At 43.3% G+C, this 26,640-nt stretch overlaps 1 protein-coding gene across 1 annotated transcript in view; it reads right to left on the reverse strand.

Annotated features, from left to right (window-relative positions):
* PDE8B (phosphodiesterase 8B) overlaps positions 1-26,046 on the reverse strand; it is a 220,763-nt gene extending 194,717 nt beyond the window's left edge. The window contains exon 1 of the mRNA XM_080680280.1: positions 25,879-26,046. Within this exon, the coding sequence (XP_080536406.1) occupies positions 25,879-25,914 (36 nt within the window). The 5' untranslated portion in view covers positions 25,915-26,046. The remainder of the gene's footprint in view (positions 1-25,878) is intronic.
* Between the last annotated feature and the right edge of the window lie 594 nt (positions 26,047-26,640).

The raw sequence follows: 26,640 nt of genomic DNA on the forward strand, positions 1-26,640 counted from the left end.
ATGCTGGAAGGAGAAGAGAGAGCACAAGAAATTGAAAAAATAATGATAGAAAACTTCCCTAACATGGTGAAGGAAATGCACATACAAGTCCAGGAAGCACAGCCCTAAACAAGATGAACCTAAAGAGGCTGACAACAAGACACATCCTATATAATAAAAGCCTAATATGCAAATTGTCCCCTCAGGAGTTTAACCACTAGCTATGATATGAAAGCTTTATATTCTACCATTTAGGTATTTCTATTAAATTAATAGAAATTAACCAGGGGTGGCACAAAACAAGGCGGGCATTGGTGACTGTGGTGCTGGCAGCGGGTGGCAGTGGAGGTGCTGCCAGCCCCCAATGGACAAGAGTGGAACTGCAGTGGGATGGTGGAGCAGGTGAGCGGTACCAGGCCAAGGCACGTGTGAGCGGGGGCCCAATTGTCCCGCCAATCACCCTGCAGATGGCAACCAGCAGCGGAGGAGGGTGGGGCCACCTCCCAGCTCCCAGGCGCAGACAGGATGGTGGAACAGGTAAGGGGATGGCACCAGGCCACGGTGGGGTGCCAGGCAGGGCTGCGGGGCTGCAAGGCAGGGAATGCAAGCTGGGGCTGTGAGCCTGGGCGCACAAGCTGGGGCCCAATCCCCACAGGCCATGCCGAGGGACCCCACCCATGCATATATTCATGCACCAGGCCTCTAGTGATAATTATAAAATTAAAGAGGTTAAAGACAAAGAGAGAATCTTAAAAGTAGCAAGAGAAAAGCAGCTAGTTATCTACAAGGGAGCTCCCATAAGACTGTCAGCTGATTTCACTACAGAAACTTTGCAGGCCAGAAAGGTGGGGCAGGAAATATTCAAAGTAATGAGAAGCAAGGACCTACAACCAAGATTACTTTACCTAGCAAAGCTATCATTTAAAATTGAAGGACGGAGAGAAGACAAAATGGTGGCGGAATAGATGGACATGTCCTGAGCCTTGTCCCGGAGCAAATAGAGTGAGCGGCTGAAACAAGTGGAATTCAGCCCAAATTGGTGAAGGAGACACAGCTAGTGAGACAGTTTGCAGCCGGGAAGGGCAGAGGGCCCCTGGATAAAGGTGAAATCAAGGATCTAGGCAAGAGAGTCTGCTGGACCTCTGTGCCCAGAGGGTCAGGGAGAAACTACAAGGCACCAAGCTGTGTCCCTGAGGACAGGCAAAGTGTCTGACTGTGAAAAAAAAGGGACCACGGGACTGCAGGAGGGAGGGGATTTTGGACCTTGGAGTCTGGATTTTGGATCTGAGCTCAGAGGTAGCCATGAAGGGCTGGCCGGACCATGCAGTGCCGGCAAGAGAGGAGCTTGCAGAGACGCTGGGGCCTGTGCCTTTCTCCACTGAACCTAGTTTGTAGGACCTTTCGGATACAGACACTTACCCGTGTCTGAGGTGCGAGAGAAGGTGTGGACTTGTGGAATCTGGGGAGAGTAGGTGGTGGTCCAGGAGAGGTGGTAGCGAGTCTGGTGCTGAGTCATGTCTAAGCCCCAGTTGCCATTTTCTCCTGAGATATAGTCCCTCCCTCCAGTCTCAAGGCAACCAATATAGCCACACCCAGATCCCACCCTGAATAATACAAAGGAATCTGAATACTCCCTGAGGTCATAGGAACTGGCCTAAAGAGAAATATTTAGCCCCAGCAACCGGAAACTGAGAAACAGTACAGTACAGATGACTGGAATCATAAGCCAGCCAAAGGAACGACACTCCACTTTTTTCACTTTTATTTTTTTTATTATCCCTTTTTTCTTTCTTTTTTTCTTCTTTTCTTCTTTGTTTTCCTGTTTTTGTTGCGTTTTTTTTTCTATTTCTTTTCACATTATTTTTCCATCACTATTTTTTAATTTTTTATACCATTTTTGAAATCAATTTTTTTTGGAAATTTTTTTTTTTCTCATTCTCTTTCTTCTCATCCAGTTATTCCCTTTCTACTTCCTCAATACTAAATTGAGGTCCTCCCCATATTCATCCAATTCTTAATCTTATTTTCACTATATAAACTCAGCCTCTACAGATTCTGCCCCAATCCTCTTTGCTGGGGGTGTGGTGTTTGTATTTTTTTGTTTGTTTTGTTTATCTATTGGTTCTGTGGTGTCTTACCCCCACATACATATATATATGTTCTTCTCTTTATACCTTTGTCTTTTATCCCTTATCTTTTTCTCTCTCTTCGATAGCATTTGTGCTCTTTTTCTCTGGCCTCTCTTTGCTCAGGTGGTCACTTATATTGGGGTTATTGGTGTTGTGTGTACATTAGTTCCTTCTGTGTGCATCTTGTTGAGGTGAATTTTATCCTGTCTGGTCAAGGGGCTTGAGAGCAAGCCACATAACCAGACACCTGGAGAGGAAACTCCATCCACAAATGGGTCAATAACACCCCAGACCCAACTATAGAGGCAGGAAGAATGCGGCAGTGAGGGAAAGAGCATGAGTGAGTGAGGGAGTAAAAGAGGAGCATGTGGTCAGGTGGGGTATGTGTGTGTGAGAGAGAGAGAGAGTGATTGAGGCACAGTTAGATCCCACAGGACCTTCAGGGGCAGGCTAATCAGGCTCGCCTAACTAGGCAGCTTCTGCTACCACTGCAAACAGTACCAGGAGGCCAGCTTGTCCTTAGAGGCCTAGCCTTTTTGAAGGGGAGAGCTGCTGTAACTGGGTTCCCAGCCTCAACTCCACCCAGAGTGCCCTCAGATAACACCTGGGACTCTACAGACAACCCTGCCAGGGATATGCTACCTAGGCTGTGATCCCATGGTCAACGAGGCTCCAGCCACCCTGAGCGCAGGCTCCTGTGAGTTCGGAAGCAGGATCCCCTCTGACCGGCCCAATGCTTTAGCACAGGGCACTGCAACCACGTGAACAGCAGACACGTGAGCAGCCCACTCCTGTCCAAGGAGCAGCAGCCCCACGAGCAACCCGCCACAGGCCTAAGAGCAGGAGCTTCACATGGCCTGCCCCTGTCCAAGGAGCAGCAGCTGTGTGAGCAGCCAGTTCCCCGTCTGAGGAGCAGCAACCACAGGAGCAGCTCACCCCATTCGAGGAGCAGCAGCCACTTGAGCAGCCCACACACTACTGAGGAGCGGCAGCCCCACGCAGCCGGCCCCCCTCTGAGGAGCAGCAGCTGCACGCAGCCCACACCCTGCACCTGTCCAAAGAGCAGCAGCTGTGCCACACGAGCAGCCTGCTCCCTTCCAAGGAGCAGCAGCTGTGCAAGCAGCCCGCCCCCTTCCGAGGAGCAGCAGCTGTGTGAGTAGACCGTCCCTTTCTGAGGAGCAGCAGCCGCACGAACTGCCTGCCCCCATCCAAGGAGCAGCAGTTGTGTGAGCCGCCTGCCCCCATCCAAGGAGCAGCACCTGTGCGAGCAGCCCACCGCCTTCTGAGGAGCAACAGACGCACAAGCCGCCAGCCCACATCCGAGGAGCAGCAGCTGTGTGAGCAGCCCACCGCCTTCTGAGGAGCAGCAGCCACACGAGCAGCCTCCCTCCATCTGAGGAGCAGCAGCCACATAAGCAGACCACCCACATCCAAGGAGCAGCAGCCCTGTGCAGGGTGCACTGGTCCGAGGAGCAGCACCCACACACAGCCTGCACCTGTCCTATGAGAAGGAGCCAGGTGAGCGGCCTGTCCCTGTCTGAGGAGCATCAACAGCACAAGCAGCTCACTCCCACGCTAGGAGCAGCAGCCACATAAGCAGACCACCCCCCATCTGAGCAGAAGCAGCTGCACGAGCAACCCACACCCGTACAAGGAGCAGCAGCCCTGCAAGCAACCTGCCCCTGTTCAAAAAGCAGCGGCATCACGAGAAGCCCGTCCCATCTGAGGAACAGCAGCAGCACGCAGCCAGCCCCCATCTAAAGAACAGCAGCCACATGAACAGTCCGCCCCTGTCCGAGGAGCAGCAGCCATGTGAGCAGCTGGCCCCTGTCCAAGGAGCAGCGGACACGAGCAACCCATCCCCATCCGAGGAGCAGCAACCTTGTAATCAGCCCACCCCCGTCCAAGGAACAGCACCTATATGAGCAGCCTCCCCCACCAGCCAGAGAAGGCACCACTGCTGCAAACAGCACCCACCAGAGGAGCCGCTGCCAACTGAGAAGCAGCTGCTACCATAACCACCCGAGGAGCAACCGCAGCCAGAGAAGCCACTGCCACCCAAGGAGCAGCCCCTGCACAGCTCGACATCTAGATCAGTCAGTGAGACCAAAAAATGGGTAGACGAAGATACCCCCAAAGGAAAGAAAAGGAGGAATTGTCAGAAAAGCAGCTAAGTGAAACAGAGGCATGCAATATGTCAGAAAAAGAATTCAGAATAAGGGTCATAGAGTTCATAAACCAGATGGAAGTAAAAATCAACACCTTATGTAAGAATCAAAAAGAAATGGATGAAAAAATCAACAACTTATGTAAGAATCAAGAAGAAATGAAGAGTGATATAGCTGCAATAAAAAACACCATGGAGCCGAAACCGGTTTGGCTCAGTGGATAGAGCGTCGGCCTGCGGACTGAAGGGTCCCAGGTTCGATTCCGGTCAAGGGCATGTACCTTGGTTGCGGGCACATCCCCAGTGGGAGGTGTGCAGGAGGCAGCTGATCGATGTTTCTCTCTCATCGATGTTTCTAGCTCTCTATCCCTCTCCCTTCCTCTCTCTGTAAAATATCAATAAAATATATTAAAAAAAAAAAAAAAAAAAACACCATGGAAAGTTTCAACAGTAGACTAGGAGAAGCAGAGGACTGAATTAGTGAACTAGAAGAAAGGGAAGCAAAACACAGCCAAACTGAATTGCAACTGGAGAAAGAAAATAAAAGATAGGAGGAGAGCCTAAGGGAACTATGGGACAACATGAAACAAAGCAACATATGAATAATAGGCGTGCCAGAACAACAGGAAGAGGAACAAGGGTTAGAAGAACTATTTGAAAAAATAATGTCAGAAAACTTCCCTGATGTGGCAAAGAAAAAAGTCACACAAGCACAGAGAGTCCCAAACAGGATGAACCCGAAAAGACCCACACCAAGACACATCATAATTACGATGGCAAATATTCAGGACAAAGAGAGAATCTTAAAGGCTGCAAGAGAGAGACAGAAAGTTACATACAAGGGAGCTCCCATTAGATTATCTAATGATTTCTCAACAGAAACAAATCAGGCCAGAAAAGAATGGAAGGAAATTTACAAAGTGATGCAAACCAAGGGACTAAATCCAAGAATACTCTATCCAGCAAGGATATCATTCAAAATTAAAGGGGAAATAAGGAGCTTCACAGACAAAAAAATGCTAAGGGAGTTTATCACTACCAAGCCAGTAATGCAAGAAATGCTAAAGGGAATAATGTAAAAAGAAGAAATAAAAAGGTAAGAAGGAACAGAGACACAAAAAATAAAAATGGCTACAAATAAGTTCCTTTCAATAATAAATTTAAACGTAAACTGACTAAATGCTCCAATCAAAAGACATCGAGTGGCTGAATGGATAAAAAAACATGACCCATATATATGCTGTCTACAAGATACCCACCTCAGAAAAAGGGACTCATACAGACTGACAGTGAAGGGATGGAAAAACATCTTTCAGGCAAATGGAAATGAAAAAAAAAGCTGGGGCAGCAATACTTATTTCTGACAAAATAGACCTCAAAGTAAAGGCCATAACAAGAGATAATGAAGGCCACTTCATAATAATAAAGGGATCGATACAACAAGAGGATATAACCCTGATAAACATATATGCACCCAATGCAGGAGCACCCAAATACATAAAAAAAAAAAAACTCCTGGAAGATATCAAGGGAAAGATTGACAAAAATACAATCATAATAGGGGACTTTAATACATCACTGACATCACTGGATAAATCCTCTAGGCAAAAAATCAGCAAAGAAACAGAAATTCTAAATGACTCACTAGATCAGGTGGACCTAATTGACATCTTCAGAGCATTTCACCCCAAAGCCATAGAATATATGTTCTTCTCAAGTGCACATGGGACATTTTCAAAAATAGACCACATATTGGGTCACAAACAAAGCCTCCCCAAATTCAAAAAGATTGAAATCATATCAAGCATTTTCTCAGACCACAATGGCATAATATTAGAAATAAACTACAATAAAAACATTCCAAAAAATTCAAACACTTGGAAGCTGAATAACATGATATTAAACAATGATTGGGTTATCAATGAGATCAAAGAAGAAATTAAAAACATCCTAGAGACTAATGACAATAAAAACACAACAATGCAAATACTATGGAACACCATGAAAGCAGTCCTGAGAGGGAAGTTTATAGCTCTACAGGCCTACCTCAAAAAACAAGAAAAAATGGTAATAAATCCTCTAACTCAACAACTCAAAGAATTAGAAAGAGAGCAACAAGAAAAGCCCACAGTGAGCAGAAGGAAGGAAATATTAAAGATCAGAGCAGAAATGAATGACATAGAGACCAAAAAAACAATACAAAAGATCAATGAACCAAGAGCTGGTTCTTTGAAAGGATAAACAAGATTGATGAACCTCTAGCCATGCTCACCAAGAAGCAAAGAGAGAGGACCCAAATAAACAAAATCAGAAATGTAAGAGGAGAAATAACAACAGACCCCACAGAAATACAAAGGATTATTAAAAAATACTATGAACAATTCTATTCTAACAAACTAGACAACCTGGAGGAAATGGACATATTCCTAGAAAAATACAACCTTCCAAAACTTACTTAGGAAGATACTAAAAATCTCAATAGGCTGATAACTATGGAAGTAATTGAAGCAGTCATCAAAAAGCTTCCAGCAAACAAAAGCCCGGGGCCAGATGGCTTCACAGGGGAGTTTTACCAAACATTCAAGGAAGAACTAAAACCTATCCTCCTCAGACTATTCCAAAAAATTCAAGAGGAAGGAACACTTCCAAGCTCCTTCTATGAAGCCAGCATCACCCTAATATGAAAACCAGATAAAGATAACACAATGAAAGAGGATTACAGACCAATATCCCTCATGCACATAGATGCCAAAATCCTCAACAAAATTCTAGCAAATCGGATCCAGCAGTACATCAGAAAGATCATACACCATGACCAAGTAGGATTTATCCTGGGGATGCAAGGATGGTACAATATTCACAAATCAATAAACATGATACATCACATAAACAAATTGAGAGATAAAAATCACATAGTCATGCCGAAACCAGTTTGGCTCAGTGGATAGAGTGTCAGCCTGCAGACTGAAAGGTCCCAGGTTCAATTCCGGTCAAGGGCATGTACCTTGGTTGCAGGCAAATCCCCAGTGGGAATTGTGCAGGAGGCAGCTGATCGATGTTTCTCTCTCATCAATGTTTCTAACTCTCTGTCCCTCTCCCTTCCTCTCTGTAAAATATCAATAAAATGTATTTTAAAAAAATCACAGTCATATCAATTGATGCAGAAAAAGCATTTGACAAAATCCAACACCCTTTCTTGATAAAAACTCTCAGCAAGGTGGGAATAGAAAAATCATACCTCAACAATATAAAAGCCATATATAACAAACCCACAGCCAACATCAAACTCAATGGCATATTTCACAGACCTAGAACAAACTTTCCAAAAATTCATCTGGAATTAAAAAAGACCCCAAATAGCCACAGCAATCCTGAGAAAGAAGAACAAAGTAGGTGGGATCTCAATACCAGATTTCAAGCTGTATTACAAAGTCACTGTTCTCAAAACTGCCTGGTACTGGCACAAGAACAGACATATAGATCAACGGAATAGAATAGAGAACCCAGAAATCGACCCAAGTCACTACGCTCAATTAATATTTGACAAAGGAGGCATGAACATACAATGGAGTCAAGACAGTCTCTTCAATAAATGGTGTTGGGAAAATTGGACAGTACATGCAAAAAAATGAAACTAGATCACCAACTTACACCATACACAAAAATAAACTCAAAATGGATCAAGGACTTAAACATACGACGAGAAACCATAAAAATACTAGAGGAATCCATAGGCAGAAAAATCTCTGACATATGCCGAAGCAATTTCTTCACTGATACTGCTCCTAGGGCAATGGAAACTAAAGAGAAAATAAACAAATGGGACTACGTCAAAATAAAAAGCTTTTGCACAGCAAAGGAGACCATCAATAAAACAACAAGAAAGCCCACTGCATGGGAGAACATATTTGCCAATGATATCAACGATAAGGGTTTAATCTCCAACATTTACAGGGAACTCATGCAGCTTAACAAAAAGAAGATAAACAACCCAATCAAAAAATGGGCAACTGATCTAAATAGACACTTTTCGAAAGAAGACAGAAGGAAGGCCAAGAGACATATGAAAACCTGCTCAAAGTCACTAATCATCAGAGAGATGCAAATCAAAACAACAATGCGGTACCATCTCACACCTGTCAGAATGGCTATTATCAACAAATCAACAAATGACAAGTGCTGGCAAGGATGCAGAGAAAAAGGAGCCCTCGTGCACTGCTGGTGGGAATGCAGACTGGTGCAGCCACTGTGGAGAACGGTATGGAGTTTCCTCAAAAAACTAAAATTGGAACTCCCATTTGACCCAGTGATCCCACTCCTAGGAATATATCCCAAGAAACTAGAAACACCAATCAGAAAGGATATATGCACCCCTATGTTCATAGCAGCACAATTCACCATAGCTAAGATTTGGAAACAGCCTAAGTGCCCATCAGCAGATGAGTGGATTAGAAAACTGTGGTACATCTACACAATGGAGTACTACGCTGCTATGAAAAAGAAGTTCTTACCATTTGCAACAACATGGATGGAGATGGAGAGCATTATGCTAAGTGAAATAAGCCAGGCAGAGAAAGATAAATATCACATGATCTCACTCATTTGTGGAATATAATGAACAACATAAACTGATGAACAAAAATAAATCCAGAGACAGAGAACATCAATCAGAACGTCAAACCTCAGGGAAGGTAGGGGACAGTGCGGGTAAGGGGGAGAGATCAACCAAAGGACTTATATGCATGCATATAAGCCTAATCAATGGACACAGACAACAGTGGGGGTGGGGGCATGAATGGGAGGTGGGGGGTAATGGGGGAATATGGACACATATGTAATACCTTAATCAATAAAGAAATTTAAAAAATTTTTTAAAAATTGAAGGACGTATGAAGATAAGAAAAAGCTAGAATTAATCACCACCAAACCAGTATTACATGAAATGTTAAAGGGTCTTCTTTAAGAAGAAGTAGGAAGAAAAATATTTAAAATATGAACAATAAAATGGTAATAATAGGGTTGACATATCTATCAAAAATTAAATCTAAAAAACAGAATAAATAAACAAGTAGAACAGAAACAGACTGATAGATACAGAAAACATTTTGACATTTGCCAGATGGGAGGTGGGTTGGGGGGGGGGCAAAAAAGGTGAAGGGATTGAGAAGTACAAATTGGTTGTCACAAAATACTCATGGGAATGTAAAGTATAGCATAGGGAATATAGTCAATAATATTCTAATAACTATACATGATGTCAGATGAGTAGGATATTTATTGGGACAATTACTTGGTAAGTTATGTAATGTCTAATCACTGGGGTATATACCTGAAACTAATATAATATTGTATGTCAACTATAACTTAAAAATAAAAAATGGTTTAAAAATAAAACAAGTGGGAAAAGATAATAAGGAGATTGGCCCCACGTGACAATCATCAAAACTGGGAATGGATACATGAGGTTCACCATGCTACCCTCTCTGTGTTTTTGAATATGCTTAAATTTTTCTAAAACAAAGAGTTAATTTTTTCAATTAAAAAAGGAAGTAAATCAATGTGCAAAATAAAAAAAAAGTTGGGCTCTTTTCTCACACATCATATATAAAAGCTAAAAATGGGTCAAAGACTTAAATTTAAAAGCTAAAGTTATAAAACTCTTAGAAGAAAACATAATAAAATTTCCATGACCTTAGATTTGGCAGTGGTTTCTTAAATATGATACCAAAAGCACAAAAACAAAAGAAAAATAGATAAACTGGACTTCATCAAAACTAAAAACTTTTGTACATAAAAGGACACTAACAAGAGTGAAAAGACAATCCACAGGGAGGAAGAAAATGTTTGAAAATCGTATGTCTGATAAGGTTGACTATCTAGAATATATAAAGAACTCTTATAACTCAATTACAAAAAGACAAACAACCAAATTTAAAAAGAGGCAAAAGACTTGAATAGACTTTTCTCCAAAGAAGATATACATGTGACCAACAAGCAGTGCAAAGCCATAATGAGATAACACTTCACACTCACTAGAATAACTATAATTTTTTTAAAAAGGAAAATAACAAGATAGCAATGATTGGAAAAACTGGAATCCTTATACATTGTTGCTGGTGGGAATATAAAATCGTGAAACTGCTATGGAAAACAGTTTGAAGGTTCCTCAAAAAGTTAACCAGAGAATTACCATATGACTCAGCAATTCTATTCCTAGGTATCTCCCCAAAAGAATTGATAAAAGACGTTCAAAAACTTTTACATGAGTGTTCAGAGCAGCAGTATTCACAAGAGCCAAAAGGTAGAAATAACCCAAATGGTCATTAACAGATGAATGAATAAGCAAAATGTGGTATAACTACACGATTGCCATAAAAAAAGTATTGATATGAGATACAATGTAGATGAACCTTGAAAGCATTACGCTAAGTGAAATAAGCCAAACACAAATAACACATACAATGGTTCTATTATAAAAAATATCCAGAACAGGCACATCCAGAGACAGAAAGCAGATTAGTGGTTGCCAGGGGCTGAGGGAAGGGGTGAATAGGAGTGATTGCCTAGTGGGCATGGGATTTCCTTTTCAAGTGATAAAAATGATTTGGAACTACATAGTAGTGGTGGTTGCACAACAGTGTAAACATAGTCAAAACTATTGAATTGTGTACTTTAAAATGGTTATAATGGTGAACTTAATGCTATGTGTACTTACCACAATAAAAAATCAATCAATCACGTTCACCACTTTAACAGAATAAGGTGGGGAAAAAGCACTATCATCTCAACAGACTGATGAAAAACACTTGACAAACTTGCTACCTATTCATGACAAGAACTTTCAATCGGTTATGAAAAGGAACTTTTCAATGTGATAAAAAGCATCTATGAAAAACTTACAGTAAGCATCAAACTTAAACGTGAAAGATGGCTTTTCTCCAAGATTAGGAACAAGGCACAGATGTGCATTATCACCAAGACTGCATGGGAGGCCCTAACCAGAACAATAAAGGAGGAAAAAGAAATAAAACATACTCAGATTGAAAAGGAAGAAGTAGAACTTCATTTATTCACATAAAACACAATTGTACACATAGGAAATCCTAAAGATTACAAAAAAAACAGCTGCTAAAAGATGTGAATTTAACAAAATCACAACATACAGGTCAGAGAACAAAAATTAATTGTATACTATATACTAACAATGAACAATTGAAAATTGAAATTGAAAATATTATTTACAATGATATTAAAAAGCATAAAAATTTCTCCCTAGATCTCCACACTGAAAGCTACAACACACTACTAAGAGAAATTAGGAATTCCTAATTTAATAGATATATTATGTAAACGTCCTTGTATTAGAAAACTCAATATTGCTGATATGTCAATCTCCCTCAATTGATCTATAGACGCAATACAATTCCAACCAAACCATAGCAGGACTTCATTTTTGTAGAAATTAGCAAAGTAATTCTAAAATTTGTGTAGAAATGCAAAGGATCTAATATAGCCAAATGAATTTTGAAAAAAAGAACAAAATTGGAAAATAAACCATACTTGATTTTTAAATTTAATATAAAGCTATAGTAATCAAGACAGAGTGGTACTGGCATAAGAAAGACAAATAACTCAATGGAACAGGAGAGTGTCTATATATAAACTCATGTTTTTAGGAAAAATTGATTCACAATGAAAGTGCCATGATAATTAAACGGAGAAAGCATAATTTCTTAAACAAGTGTGCTAGAATGACCAGATGGCCATATGCAAAAACAAAACAAATAACCTTCAACTCTTACCTTACACCATACACAAATCTTAACTTGATCACAGAACTAAAGAAGCTAAAACTAAAAGATTTCTAGAAGTAAACACCGGAGACAAAGATTTCTTAGAAAGAATATAAATGCATAGACCATAAAAAGAAGGTAAACTGAAATTCATCAAAATTGTAAAAGTCTGCTCTTTTAAAGTTAACTTTAAGAAAATAAAAAGGCAAGTCACAGACTAGAAGAAATATATATTTAAAGACTGGTATCAAGAATATATAAAGCCCCAGCCAGGTTGCTCAGTTGGTTGAGCATTTTCGTCCAATAGATCAAAAAGGTTGTGGGTTTGATTCCGGGTTAGGGCACATACTCAGGTTACAGGTTCAGTTCCCGACTGGGGTGTGTGTGGGAGGCAACTGATCAATGTTTCTCTCACATTGATGTTTCTCTCTCTCCCTTCCTCTGTCTGAAATCAATAATAAAGAATACATAAAAAATTCTTATAATAAATAATCAGAAGGCAAATAACTCAATTAAAAATTGGACAAAACATTCGGAATACACTTCACAATATAAGACATTAAAATGGCTAGTAAGAACATGGAAAAAAATGCTCAGCATCATTAGTCATCAGTGACATGCAAGTAAAACCACAATGTGATATCACTATACATCCATTAAAATGGCTTAAATGTAAAAGACTGACAATACCAAGTGATAACAAGGATGTAGAGCAACTGGAATGCTCATACATTGCTGATGGGAATGTAAATTGGTACAATCACTTTTGGAAATCAGTCTGACAGTGTTTTATTAAACAACTAGAGGCCCGGTGCAAGGATTTGTGCACCAGTGGGGTCCCTTGGCCTGACCTGCACCCTCTAGCAATCTGGGACCCCTCTAAGGATGTCGGACTGCCAGTATCGGCCTGATCCCCGCAGGCCAGGCAGAGGGACCCCACCAGTGCACCAACCCATGCACCGGCCTCTAGTATGCATATAAGATCTTTGGTTAATCTCTTCCCGCCCCCTCCTATCCCTTCCCCTCTGAGATTCATCAGTCTGTTCCATGTTTCCATGACTGTGCATTGAGCGTCTGCCCCCTGGTGGTCAGGGCACGTCATAGCTACTGGTCGAACAGTTAAGCAGTTGCTTAGGCTTTTAGATATATAGATACTTACCAGATAACCATGAAGTTTCACTTCTAGGCATTCAACCAAGAGAAATGAAAACATATGCCCAAAAGGCTTGTCCACAGAAGCCTTTAAAATAATAGTCAAAAACTGGAAACAATGCAAATATTCATTACCAGGTGAATAAATAAATGAATGATAGCACATTCATAATATGGACTACTACTCCATGATAAAATGTGATAAACTACTGATACACATGGCAACATGGACAAACCTCAAAATCATTACACAAGGTGAAAGAAGACGGACACAAAAGGCTACATTTATGATTTTGTTGATATGAAACTTCAAAAAAAGATAAATCTAGTCTACTGGAATAAACAGATCAGTGGCTACTTGAAATTTATGGTAAGGACTGAGAATTGAGTGGGAAGGAGCACAAGGGACAGGACGACAGAACTGCTTTATATTTAGATTGTGGTAGTGGTTATATGGACATATTATATGACAAACTCTGTCAAAACTCACAAACTATACACTTTAACGGTGTACATTTAATGTACATAAATTATACCTTAGTAAGGTTTACTTTTAAGAAAACTTGTAGCATTTGCCTAATGTTATGGACTGAAGTGTGCACCTCAAAATTAAAAGGTTAAGTCTTAACCCCCAATGGAATTGTATTTGGAGACAGAGCCTTAAGAGAGGTAATTAAGGTTAAATGAGATTATAAGGGGGAGCCCTAATCCAACAGGACTAGGATCCTTTAAAGAAGAGGAAGAGACACTATAGAACTCTTGGTGTCAAGACACATTGATCTTGGACTTCTAGCCTTCAGAACTATGAGAAAATAAATATCTGTTGTGTAAGCAACCCAGCCTGTGCTATTTTATTATGGCAGCCTGAGCAGACCAATACACCTGAGCATCAAGCCCAAGAAAATAATTAACTCATCATTCCTTACTAATCATATTATTCTTGGGCCTACTTTAATCTTTAGCTGATTGAAGTTCTAGAATATGTATTTAGAAACCAGAAGTTGTTTTAATTCTGTAGAAGGCTTTGACAATGGATCAGACAGCCTGTTCACATGTGAGACCCAAAGTGATGATGGGAACACAATTTTTAGACCTGCAAAAGCAATCACTGAAATCAGACAGACATTGCAGGGGCCAAGTGAAAGGAAGATCAAACTGGAAACAATGCAAATATTCATTACCCAGCTCTGTTACACCCCAATTGTACGTCAGATCAGATATTAGTGAAAGAATTGCTTTCTCTTAGCTTTTGGTTGAGCCTCACTTGGCACTGGCACCAAAACCACGGATCATGAGCTTCTCTCTATTTTCTCTCTATCATCCCATTGATCAGATAAATTTCTGCAACCAATGATTCCATTGGTTCTCAGCTTTCCACAGGTTCATTTATCCACAGCAGTATTTTTCAACTAACAAACTATAAGCCACCTCTCTCCTTAAAAACTATCTTAGAGCCCTAGCCGGTTCGCTCAGTGGTTAGAGTGTTGGCCTGTGGACTGAAAGGTCATGGGTTTGATTCCAGTCAAGGGCACGTACCTCGGTTGCAAGCTCGGGGACGTGTGTGGGAAGCAACCAATCCATGTGTCCTTCTCACATTGAAGTTTCTCTCTGTGTATGTCTCTCTCTCCCTTTCACTCTTTCTAAAAATTAATGGGGAAAACAATATCTTCAGGTGAGGATTAACAAAACAAAACTATTTTACAGTCACTCAAAGGTTGGTTATAAGGAAAGGCTTCCAGGGGGAGGTGGGCCTTGATTTTGACCACTGCTTCACCTTGGCTTGCCTCAGGCTATTCTCAATACAGCAGCCAGGCTGATGTTCCTAGGACCTAAGTCAGATTCTATCACTCCCATCTGGCTTAGAGTCTTTACAGCATGCAAGGTCCTCTGCAGCCTGACCCTCCATGACCTCTCTGATCTCAGCTCCTATTGCCCTGCCCTTGCTCTCACTTTCATGCCACCCTGGTCTCCTTGCTGTACTTTGAACATTCAGACACACACCTTGAAGGCCTTTGCATCTGCTATTCCTCTTGCTTGGAATGTGCTTCCCAACTATCCAAATGGCTCACACCCCACTTCGTTCAGGCCTCAGCTCAAATGTTACTTTTCCAGGGAGGCCTTCTCAGACTATTCCTATATAATAAAGAGGTAATATGCAAATTGACTGTCACACCCTCACACAAGATGGCTGCCCCCATGTGGTCCAAGATGGCCCCCACAAGATGGGCGGCAGAGGGCAGTTGTGGGCAATCAGGCCAGCAGGGGAGGGCAGTTAGGGGTGACCAGGCCAGCAGGCGAGGGCAGTTAGGGGTGACCAGGCCTGCAGGGGAGGGCAGTTGGGGGCAACCAGGCCTGCAGGGGAGGGCAGTTAGGAGTGAGCGTGCCGGCAGGGGAGGGTAGTTGGGGGCAACCAGGCCTGCAGGGAAGGGCAGTTAGGAGTGACCATGCAAGCAGGGGAGGGCAGTTAGGGGCAACCAGGCTGGCAGGGTAAGGCAGTTGGGTGGGACCATGCCTGCAGGGGAGGGCAGTTGGGGGCAATTGGGCCAGCAGGGGAGCAGTTAGGTGTTGATCAGGCTGGCAGAGGAGTGGTTAGGGGGTGATCAGGCTCTCAGACAGAGCGGTTAGAGGCAATTAGGCAGAGGCAGGTGAGCGGTTGAGAGCCAGCAGTCCTGGATTGTGAGAGGGATGTCCGACTGCCGTGGGATTGGGCCTAAACCGGCAGTCGGACATCCCTCGAGGGGTCCCAGATTGGAGAGGGTGCAGGCTGGGCTGAAGGACACCCCTCCCACCCAGTGCACGAATTTCGTGCACCAGGCCTCTAGACCTTAATAAAGCAACGTTTTCCTATCCCATCTTGGGAGATCTTTCCTGCTTTATCTCCTCTGGGGCACATACCACCATCTGACTTTCTCTCTCTTTCATTCTTTAGCATCTCCCCACACCAGAAGGTAAACCCCAAGAGGTGAGAAACTTTGTCTGATGCACGCTGGATTCTCAGTAATTACTTGTTGCATGAACAATAGAAGCCTGCTCCTTCTACAGATGATAAGGCAGAAGGAAGAAGTGACCATCCTCAGCTGCCTGCACCCTCCTCCACTGCTGTAGCTCTCACTGACCTCCAGATCTTGCATGGACAGAGACAAGTCCTGCAGACCAAGCACATGCCCCTAAAGGCAGTGCTTTGGAAGGAACAAAAATGCCAGCTACACCTGGGCCAAGGCAGGAGGCCATCTGGGTGTTTGAGACAGGCAGAGATGGACAACTCAGTGGTCCCCTCCCTCCCTCCTCTAAGGGCCACATTATCCACCCCAATGTACTGACCAAACTGTGATAGCACAACAAGATATTGATTCTCTCAGCCCTCGGGCCATCCATGCAGGATGGAGTGCACACAGAGCCTGTTCCCTGACTCCACTGTTCCAGACAGCACTGTCATTGTCCTCTACATGCGGTGATGCAAAAGGGTTGGGGCACAGTGCATTATTCTTCCTCCAAGCAGCCCTCCCCTCTCTTCTCCCACCTTCCTGCTTCCCTTCCTCTTGTGCAATCCCTGCAGCCACAGGATCTGGGTGAGCTGTGGCTTTTCTGACAGAACGTATTCCCACAACATGAGTGACAGCTTGTTGAGAACTCTGGGGCATGCCATGTCAAGAGATCTGAAATGCCCTCTCTTAAAGGAAAAGCCTGCTCAATAAAAGACAGACGGTGAAAACACTTCAGTGGCTACTGTCCCTCAGGAAATGCTAACCTGGGATAAACCCGAGTTCTTCCTCTTCGAGACCTGAAAATGTGTATTAGAAAGATTATGTTCTTCAGACCGAAATGCTATTCGATGGGCTGTTTGACAAAGAGGCTCATAGTAAACCCTTTGTCAATATTATTTATCTCAATCTTGCTAGGACAGGATCTAGAACTCCTCAACCTTCTAAAGCACTCTTAGGTTACTAAGAAAATCTGTTGTGCAGTTTTCAAAACAGAGGAAATTTGATGAGAGCTACCTGAAGAATTTAATTTTCCTCTTTAAATTCCATTGCATTGCAAGGAAGAAGGTCTTGAGAATTTTCTTTAAAAAAATAAAAAACTAAATAAAACTAGAAAACATATCCTAATAACTTAGAGAAATCATTTTTCCTATTATTTAATAAGCCATGGCTAATCACACAAATGTACAAGGTAAATAACTCATGCAGTATTAACACATTTATTAGGTCACATTCCCAGCAATGTCCCAACCATTTTCTCAGTAATGCTCTCCCTAGATCTCACTCAGGAGTAATATTTACAGTGGAGAATATTGCCTGGCCATATGTGCTACATGATTGCTTTTTCACCCATTTTATCTCAGTGTATCTCAGTTTAATTTTCTTAGTCATCTAGGAAAAATTTTGAAAACTCAATGATCAACTAGGGTAAGGGACTAGCGTACGGCAAGCAAAGCAGCTAGGCCACAAAATATAAGGAGGCACTCACTCTCAGATGCTGGCCCTGCACTTGAGGGCCTCCTTAAGTTTTACTTCCTAGCCTCCTCACTCCTAAGAAGGCATGCAATCTCTGGGTCAAGTGAGTGACCTAAGTCACCAATATGGAAGCTGGGGTCAGACAATACATAGGTCAGAGGAGGTGTACCTTGGTGTCGGCAGGGGAAAATAAACTGCTTAAGAGACAGGACACCTGGGTTTCATTCCCTTCTTCAAAACCTTTGCCATATATCATCAAATCTAAGACACCATCACTTTATGTACTACTAAGAAAAAAGTGTTGCTCATTAAACTATGATATAATGGCCTAATGACAGTCCTATACTTATGCTATAAGAATTGGCCTGGCTAGTGTGGCTCAGTGGTTGAGCATCAATCAATGAACTAAGAGGTCACCAGTCAGGGCACATGCACGGGTTATGGGCTTGATCCCCAGTAGGGGACGTGCAGGAGACAGCCCATCAATGTTTCTATCTCTCTATCCCACTCCCTTCCTCTCTCTCTAAAAATCAATAAAACGTATGCACTGAGTGGCCAGATTATTATGATCTCTGAACGCATAATAATCTGGCCACTCAGTGTATATCCTATATAATAAAAGGCTAATATGCAAATTGTCCCCTTGACCAGGAGTTCGACCAGCAGGCAGGCCAGCCAACCGCCCATGTCCCCTCCCCCCTGGGCAAGCTGGTTGGACCCCACCCATGCACAAATTCATGTACCGGGCCTCTAATACACACACACACACACACACACACACACACACACACACACACACACTGAGTGGCCAGATTATTCAAAGATCATAATAATCTGGCCACTCAGTGTATTTTTTTAAAGATACAAGAATTGGTTCCACTAGCCTCTCACAGCTTTGAATTTTTTTATATATACTGAGGAATTAGGTCATTCCTCTTGCCTTTGGTTTAATTATTTGACATGTGATAGGTAATCCTTTTGCACATATCTAAATAACAAAACATGAATCTAGCTTTATGTACTGGTGGGTACCTTTTCTTTATTGAAAGCACCTGGCTGCTACTTTTCAAAAGACAAAACAAAACTGAAATTGCATCATTCCTCCAATGACAAATATTTGCTTTATCAATATTGAAATAGACCCTATGGTCTATTTCCTTGACTCTATATAATCGTGTAAACAATGTTTTGTTTCAAAGCCAAATCACGGTGGAACCTTTTGAAGTCATCTTAATCAGCAATTAAACTCAACAAATACTAGCAACAATGCACCTACGTCGATTGAAATATAAAATTTGTTGAAAAGATTAAAACCTAAAACTGAGTGGACCCATTCATTGGCAATGACAAGTACATTACAACCACTGCCAGGCCAAGACAAATCGATAAGATGCTGCCCCACCAGCAGCAGTGGTCACGAATTCAGACTGGCTATCAAGTCACAAGACACACTCAGCTTTAATCTAGCACTTCACTCAGCTTTATGGTAAGAAAAGGGGCAGGAATAAAGTACGCACAGCATCTGCTGTCTCATAGGGAGGCCCTGCAACTACCCACAATGCAGTCTTTGCTTCCCTCCACCACATGGGGGATGGACAGTTGCTGGGGATGAGGTGCATGGTTCACCTATCCCAGGGAAGTTACTGTCTTGGTATCCTACTGGCCTCTATACTGCTCCAGTCCTGCAGGCCCAAGGCCACAAGACAATTCCAACCTCTCCCAGTCCAGGTGCAGTCCCAGGAATCTGCACAATAAGAGTTTCACAATAAGACAGATAATCCACCACAGGTGTTGAGCAATCCATACGTATCTTAACTCCTATGTTTCCACGGAAAGATGCTGTGAGAAGGTAAGTCTGCAGTCATCTTCCCAGACAGGTTAATAGGAAAAGTTTCCAGGCCTAACTCTCAGGTGCCATGGACTGTGGAACATGTCCCAATTCCAGGGTCATTACAACGGGAAAGGGAACATCTAAGAAAAAACAGAAATGCTGCTTTTACAAATCATTTTAACTGCCAACCCTAGTTGCTTCAACTGAAGTGTGGATGATAATATTAAGGGGCTATTTAAGGGAACAGTCTTGTGTTTGTTTTCCGCTCTCAAATCTAATTGAGAAACTATGACTTTAATGGATGTGAGCTGTTGGAGTTTTAAGGTGGTCATGCAATGACTATTATATAAGGCACACATGCCTCTCAGGCATGCACTGGAAGCTCTGGAAGATTGCGTAGCAGAGTCCCTGGGTCGTCTGTGCACTTGGGGCATGGTCTGGGGCAATCACATTGGGCCTGAAGGGTGCCAGGAGCTTCTAAAATTGCAAATAATAACAGCCACCATTTTTTAATACTCTAGTGTATACCAAGCACTCTACTTCCTTTATGTCATTTGATTATGACAACAACCCTGTGAGATATTACTCTTCCCATATGAGGAAACATTGTTGGTATGGATGAAAAAAGAGATTCCATGAAAAGTAACCTCACAAGGTGATCTGATCATAAACTCGTAACTGGGCAGGTCATGGTGGATAGTAGTGCCTAGACATGTAACCTTTTAATAAAAGCTTTATCTTTGCTTTAAGTAAGCCCTGTCCATTGTTTCTGTGCGTCTAGGTTAACACACTTTTGAAATAAACTGTAACCATCCGCAAGAGAGCCCATCATCTTGTTCACTATCCTGTAATCCAATCTCCACCTTGCTTCCTCCCATCTCCATGTAATCTTCCTTAATTACAAATGCGTAAAAGAAGCTGCAAACTGTTCTTCTCTGGAGCATTTGAGATCTTGCTCTCCAGCATATGTCGTCAGTTGGCTCAAATAAACTCATTAAAATTCTCTACATGTTTGGGTGTTCTTAAATTGACAATGGTAAATGGTGGAGCTGGAATTAGAACCCAGGAGGTCTGCTTCAGAGTTCATGTTCCTAACCACCATGCTCACCATCTCTCACCCACAGTCACCCTGTCTCACATTAGATTCAATGCCATTAATAAAAGGTTATTGATGTAAGTAGCAACATTGTGCCCCTTTCAGTAACAACCAGGAAACTCAGAAAATAACACTTTTATTAATCAATGTGATGTGAAGAGGGAGAAGACTCCATAATGTGGCATCAGAAGCAAATTGGTCTCCTCAAATAAAAACAAGGTGACTAAACCTCAGTGCGATCTGACAGAGACAATGTGTTATGTGCTGAATTGTGCCCCACCCCCAAAATTCACAGATTGAAGTCCTAGCCCCTAATACTTCAGGATGTAACTGTATTTGGAGATAGGGCCTTAAAGTTGGTGATTAATATAAAATAAGGTTATTAGAGTGGGTCCTATTCCAGTATGTCTGGTGCCTTTAGAGGAAGAGGTTAGGACACAGACAGAGGGAAGACCATGTGAAGACGCAGAGAGAAGATAGGGAAGGGTGGCAGAATGTGCCACCCCAAAATGTTCCTCTTTGGCATAAGGATTATTTTGAGCTGATCATTTTTTCAGAAACTGCACAGAGGAGGAGCTCTGAAAACAGAGCAGAAGTTGCCCTTTTGCAAGGAAAGGTTGCATTAGAAAGGGGCCTGTACCAGGAAGAGAGCTATTACCAGAAATCACTTACTCATCTGAGAGACTTATCTGCATGGCAGGGCAACCTTTGTTCACCAAACATTTGCTCTTCTCACCTTTCACGCTTGATGCCCCAGATCCTATTTCTTTCCTTAGCTCAGGTATCTTAACTCCTATGTATATAAGTATGTATATAAGCCTCAATTGTCTGGCTCCCTTTTGAGTCTTGTATCTTCTGATAAAAGTTTTTCTTCTGTTAATCTGTCTTTTATTACGGAGGGGGGCGGGGGTGGTCTCAGCCAAGAACCTAGAAGAGTGGAGGGAAATTATTTTTCCTCCCCTACGGTGGCCACCTACCAGCCAAGGAGAGAGGCTCCGAGAAGAAACCAACTCTGCCAACAACTTGATTGTGGACTTACAGCCTCCCGAACTGTGAGGAAATCAGTTTCTGTTGTATGAGCCCCCCACTTTGTGGTACTTTGTCATGGCAGCCCTCCCAAACTCATGCGCAATGCTGTGCATTCACCATGCCATTTCCTCTTGCTATACACAGGAAACAACATTTCCAAGTTTCCGTGCATCGGAGTGAGCTCCACGTAACTAAAGTGACCAAAGGGCTACAAATAAAAGAAATATGTTTCATTTCCAGACTGAGGCATTGAAGAGGAGGTGTTCATTTCCACAGTCTCCCTCCTCCCCTGCATGGGACCATGGAAACTACATGTTCTAGACCAGGGATTTTCAACCGGAATGCCATAAGAATTTTCAAAACAAGCAATACTTGACCATCTAATCAGGGGCACTGACCGCTTTTCCCTTAGATTGTCGAATAAAAAGATGACAACAGCCAACACAACAATAACTGTCCAGTGTGAATGAGTCAAAATTACACCCATTTTTATCAGATAGGAAAAAACATATAGTTTGGTGTGCAGCAGAATTTTAGTCACTTGCTTATGTGCCGTGATATGAAAAAGGTTGAATCTCGCTGCAGTTACAAAATGGTAGAGCGCCTCCTGTCGGTCTGTCCCCCTACGTAATTGTGTGGAGCTGGGAATTCTGCTAACCTGCTTTGGACATGTAATGTGAATGAGAAATAAACATTTTTAAGCAACTGAGGCTTCAGGGTTAATTTGTAACTGCAGCCTACCCTCATCTCACACACAAATCTAGCTCAGAAAAGCCGGAGTACCAAAAACAGGTATTTCAGAAGTTCATGTGCCATCAGGTGAAAGCACATTAATTTTCTGTTTTTGTAGGTTAAAAAATAGTCACATATGGAAAATTTCATTTGTTCAACTTCTGGTTGTACATATTTCCACAAAAGACATTGGCAATAAGACCTACCATCCCTAGTTTATAGACGATACATCTGAGACTCATTCAGATTCACTGATTTACCAAAAGCCCAAAAATATGTTAGCAGAAGAACTGGAGCACAAACCAGAATTACATTTCTTTTTGTGAAGGCAAGTTGGCAGTATCTATTAGAAAGTACATATCAAATAGTAACCATGCTCTTTCACATAGCAATTCCACCCACCAGGAATATCTGAGAACAGGCGTACACAAATATACATTGAGTGGCCAGATTATTATGATCTCTGAACACATAATAATCTGGCCACTCAGTGTATATCCTATATAATAAAAGGCTAATATGCAAATTGTCCCCTCGACCAGGAGTTCGACCAGCAGGCAGGCCGGCCAACCACCCATGTCCTCTCCCCCTGGCCAGGCTGGCTGGACCCCACCCATGCACAAATTCATGCACCGGGCCTCTAATATATATATATTTATACTGAGTGGCCAGATTATTATGCGTTCAGAGATCATAATAATCTGGCCACTCAGTGTATAAATAAGAATATTCACTAAGCTAGCACTATATATGTGATTATGAAAATTTAGAAATATTCCAAATGCTCATCCACAGGAAATTGGTTAAATAAACTATGGTTATCCATTTGCACTCAATTCAAGTGTTAAAAAGAAAGAAGTCAATCTCTTTGCTCACATGAAAAGATATAACCAAGTCATACTGATAAAAGCAAGAAAGGATAAATTAGAAAAAGAAAATTACCACTCATAAAAGACTTATTAACCTCCATGCACTGACCCTTAGTAGGCACATTTTGGCCTCCCTTTCTCCCCCCTCTTGCATATTGCTTCGATCATTGTAAATAAGCCCAAGTAGCTGGTCCCAGCACCTACCAGCTGTGTAATCTCAGGCAAGAAGCTTCAGTTCCCTCGCCTGTAAAATTGAAAAAAATAATAGTACTTCCTTCAGAAGATACTAACAGGATAACATGAGAATATGTACAAAAACTGGGTAGAAAGATGCTTGGCACATAGGAAGTGCTTAATAGATATTCATCATTATGGTAATGATGATGATATTCATCTCTGGAACCAGAAAAAAAGTTTTCTTGTAGTTTCTGTTGTGTTTATTTCTAGTTTTTTTTTTTTAAAAAAAATCTCTTCAAACAAATTATCTAGGAAGAAACATAATAAATCACCCTGCTCATTTCCCTTCCTGAAATTAAATAAAAAGTCAATCAATTCTAGCAATATTAGGCATTCCAAGATTCAATGTAGATTTTAAAGATGATTGTATTATTTCATTACCAAACTGATAAGCTGCTTTTCAGAGAAGATAATGTTAATGGAGTCCTTCACATGTAAATAAACTGTTTATCGGGTGTAACCTCCACCATATTTGCTGCACACTCAGCCCTCTTTGACAGAGAGATCAGTTTGGGGCTTCTCCTCTATGCATGTCTTTAACAGGTGGTTATGGAAAGGGTCTTTCAAATGCAGAGGAAGAAGTTCTATGCAATCACCCTCTAACTTAAATAGGACTTTCTATGTGAGGTCCTTCACAGTGTGTTCTTAGTATTAACTACACCAGCCAGGCTTATAGCCACAGACATTAAGCCTGAAAGATTTGGGTGGCTCTACAAACAGATTGGTATTAAAATTCAAATCACCCACAGTTCTGATCCAGTATCTTTTCAGTCCATGGATGCTCTGTGGAACCAGTACAATCTAGACTAACAAAGAACTACTGAGCATTCATAGACTTTCTAAGCTTGGCAAATCACTGCCACAGTGGACCCCAGAATTCAAGCCTTTTTGTGGCAGCTGAGGCCCAGAAAGGTTGTGTGGCTTTGCCTAAAGTTGCACAGTTTGTCAGTGGTATAATTAGGGCTGGAACTGGCTTCCTAATGCATGCTCTTTCCCCTGCTGGCGAATTATCATTCTCCCGTTTTTGCTTCTTGGAAAACGGAGCTAAGTTAAAATAGCTCAGTCAAGGTCGCAGGGGCAGTCGAGCAGAACTTACAGTGCCAGCCCACAGATTATAAAATCCTAGAGGGAGAGTCCTCTGCCCCTCACCTAACCCCCACGGGACCTGTGTAAATGTTTTTCTTGACTCTTTCCCAATATAAGATTTAGAGGAAGTCTCTCTTCTAGATTAGCACTGCGTGTTTAACTTCAGGTTCTGACACCAGCATCAGAAACTACCAGAGCAGGCACGCCCTCCAGCGCCCTGACCTGGTAGTGGCCTGCAGAGGTTGCAGGGGCAGAAGTTGCAGGGGCTGCACTGTGGTGGTCTTGCAGCCCTAGCGACTCGCAGTCCGTCCATAGCAACTCGTCAGCGACATTTTTCTGTTGTTGGCAACCTGGATCCAGTAAACTGGTGTCAGATTGAACTAGAAGCAGAATGGATGGGCATGGCTAATCTAGAGGGTATACAAGAAGCCTACTGAAGGCTGCGGACCCCTCGTCAAGCCTTTGAAAGGCTGGTGCATGCCTCACCTCCAGCAACAGTCCAGGGGGCCGCGTCTACTTGATCCTGGAAACTAAGTGCACTTCAGGTGACATTGTCCCCTTGGACAAGGCGCCCCTCCCTGAGCCTTAGACCTGTCTCGTTGGCCCTTGCCTGCGACCCACAGCATGAGTCCCTTCTTTGTGCCCATGTTCCATCTTCCCGACATGAGGCGGGTAGTTTGAACCTCACGCTAGGTCTGTCTGCCCAGCGAGCGCTGTCCCAGGAGCTGCGCGCAGGTCCAAGTGGGTTCCCGGATCACTGAGTCCAGAGCGCTTCAGTGGGGGCGCTGAAGAACACCCCGCTCTTCGCTGGGGTCTGGGGCTCTGGGGGGTTAGCTTCCCGGAAGGGGAGGCAGGTACGCTGCCACAGGAAGCGCGGAGAGGAAAGCGGGGGCACCTGGCGCTCAGAGCGCGTGGGCACTCGGGCACAGCAGAAGCCAGTGGGGCTGGCCCAACCTCGCAATAGCCCGGGAAAGCGCGCGACAGCAGTGCGGCGCCGTACAGCCCAGGGCAGCTGGTGGTGGGCGATTGTTATTTTTCGTAAGTTTAAGCCCGGTGGTTACACCAGACACTCGAGGTGCTTCCCTCCTAGAAAGGACGAAGGGAGTTGGGCACCGGGACACCTAGAGACTAGTGGGAAAAAGAAAAAAAAAAAGAACCCTTCCCACAGCGGGGGGTGCCTGAAAGGGGGGCCAGGAACAGCTCTAGGTTTCCGCCTGTGTCCCCTGCGCGCGCGCGCCTAACCCAGCTCGCCCCGAGCGCCTGGGTGCCCAGGTGGAATGGGGCAGCCCTTGGACGCGCAGACCCCGCGCAGGACGCTCACCTGGCGGGCGCTTGGCCCGCAGCGAGGATGGTCCATGCCAGCAGCGGGCGGCTGCTGGGCGCCCTGGTGGTGCCCTTGCCCTGCGCCGCAGGCCGGCACGGAGGGCACAGGGCTGCCGCACCCTGCACCCCAGGTCTGGCGACCACGTGAAGGTCTGTCGATCAGACGGACTCTGGCCGCTAGCCTGAACCTCTTCGAGCCTTCACTCCCAAGGCACAGGCACGTCCGAGGCCGGACGGTGCCTGGGTCCTAGCGCCCCTCCTGGGGTGTGGAGCCCCGACTTTGAGCCCGATTAAAGCTCCCCGCAAGGGGCTCCGCTCCCAGCAGTGCCTCTCCTGCCCGCCCCTCTCCTTCTCCGCAGGGAATTCCAGTCTTGATGGGGCCTTTCTTGGGACTCGTGACCGGCATGCTCCAGCCTCCTCACCGTGCCCACCCTTCTCTACTCTCATCTCCTGGCGCCTAGATCTCCGAGAAAACGCCGAAGGTCAGATTTTCCTCATTCCCCAATTCTAATTTGAACACGCCTTTATTTTAGAGATTCTAAAATCAGAGACCTTAGTCATAAAGATATATACTATATAGCAAAGATCATTCTTCCTCACAGCAAAGGAGGACTTTTGTATTCAAATGAATACATAAACAACCCTGCCTCTGTGTGTGTCCACGGATTATCCCTCCGTCTTCATTGTGTGGACAACTTACCCACCTGAGTCAAACCTGAATCAAACCCAAGGTGCTGCTCCTCTTCCTGTGCCCCTCCCA

Source organism: Plecotus auritus (genome assembly GCF_963455305.1).
Source record: "Plecotus auritus genome assembly, chromosome: 7".
In the NCBI taxonomy this organism is placed as follows: Eukaryota; Metazoa; Chordata; class Mammalia; order Chiroptera; family Vespertilionidae; genus Plecotus; species Plecotus auritus.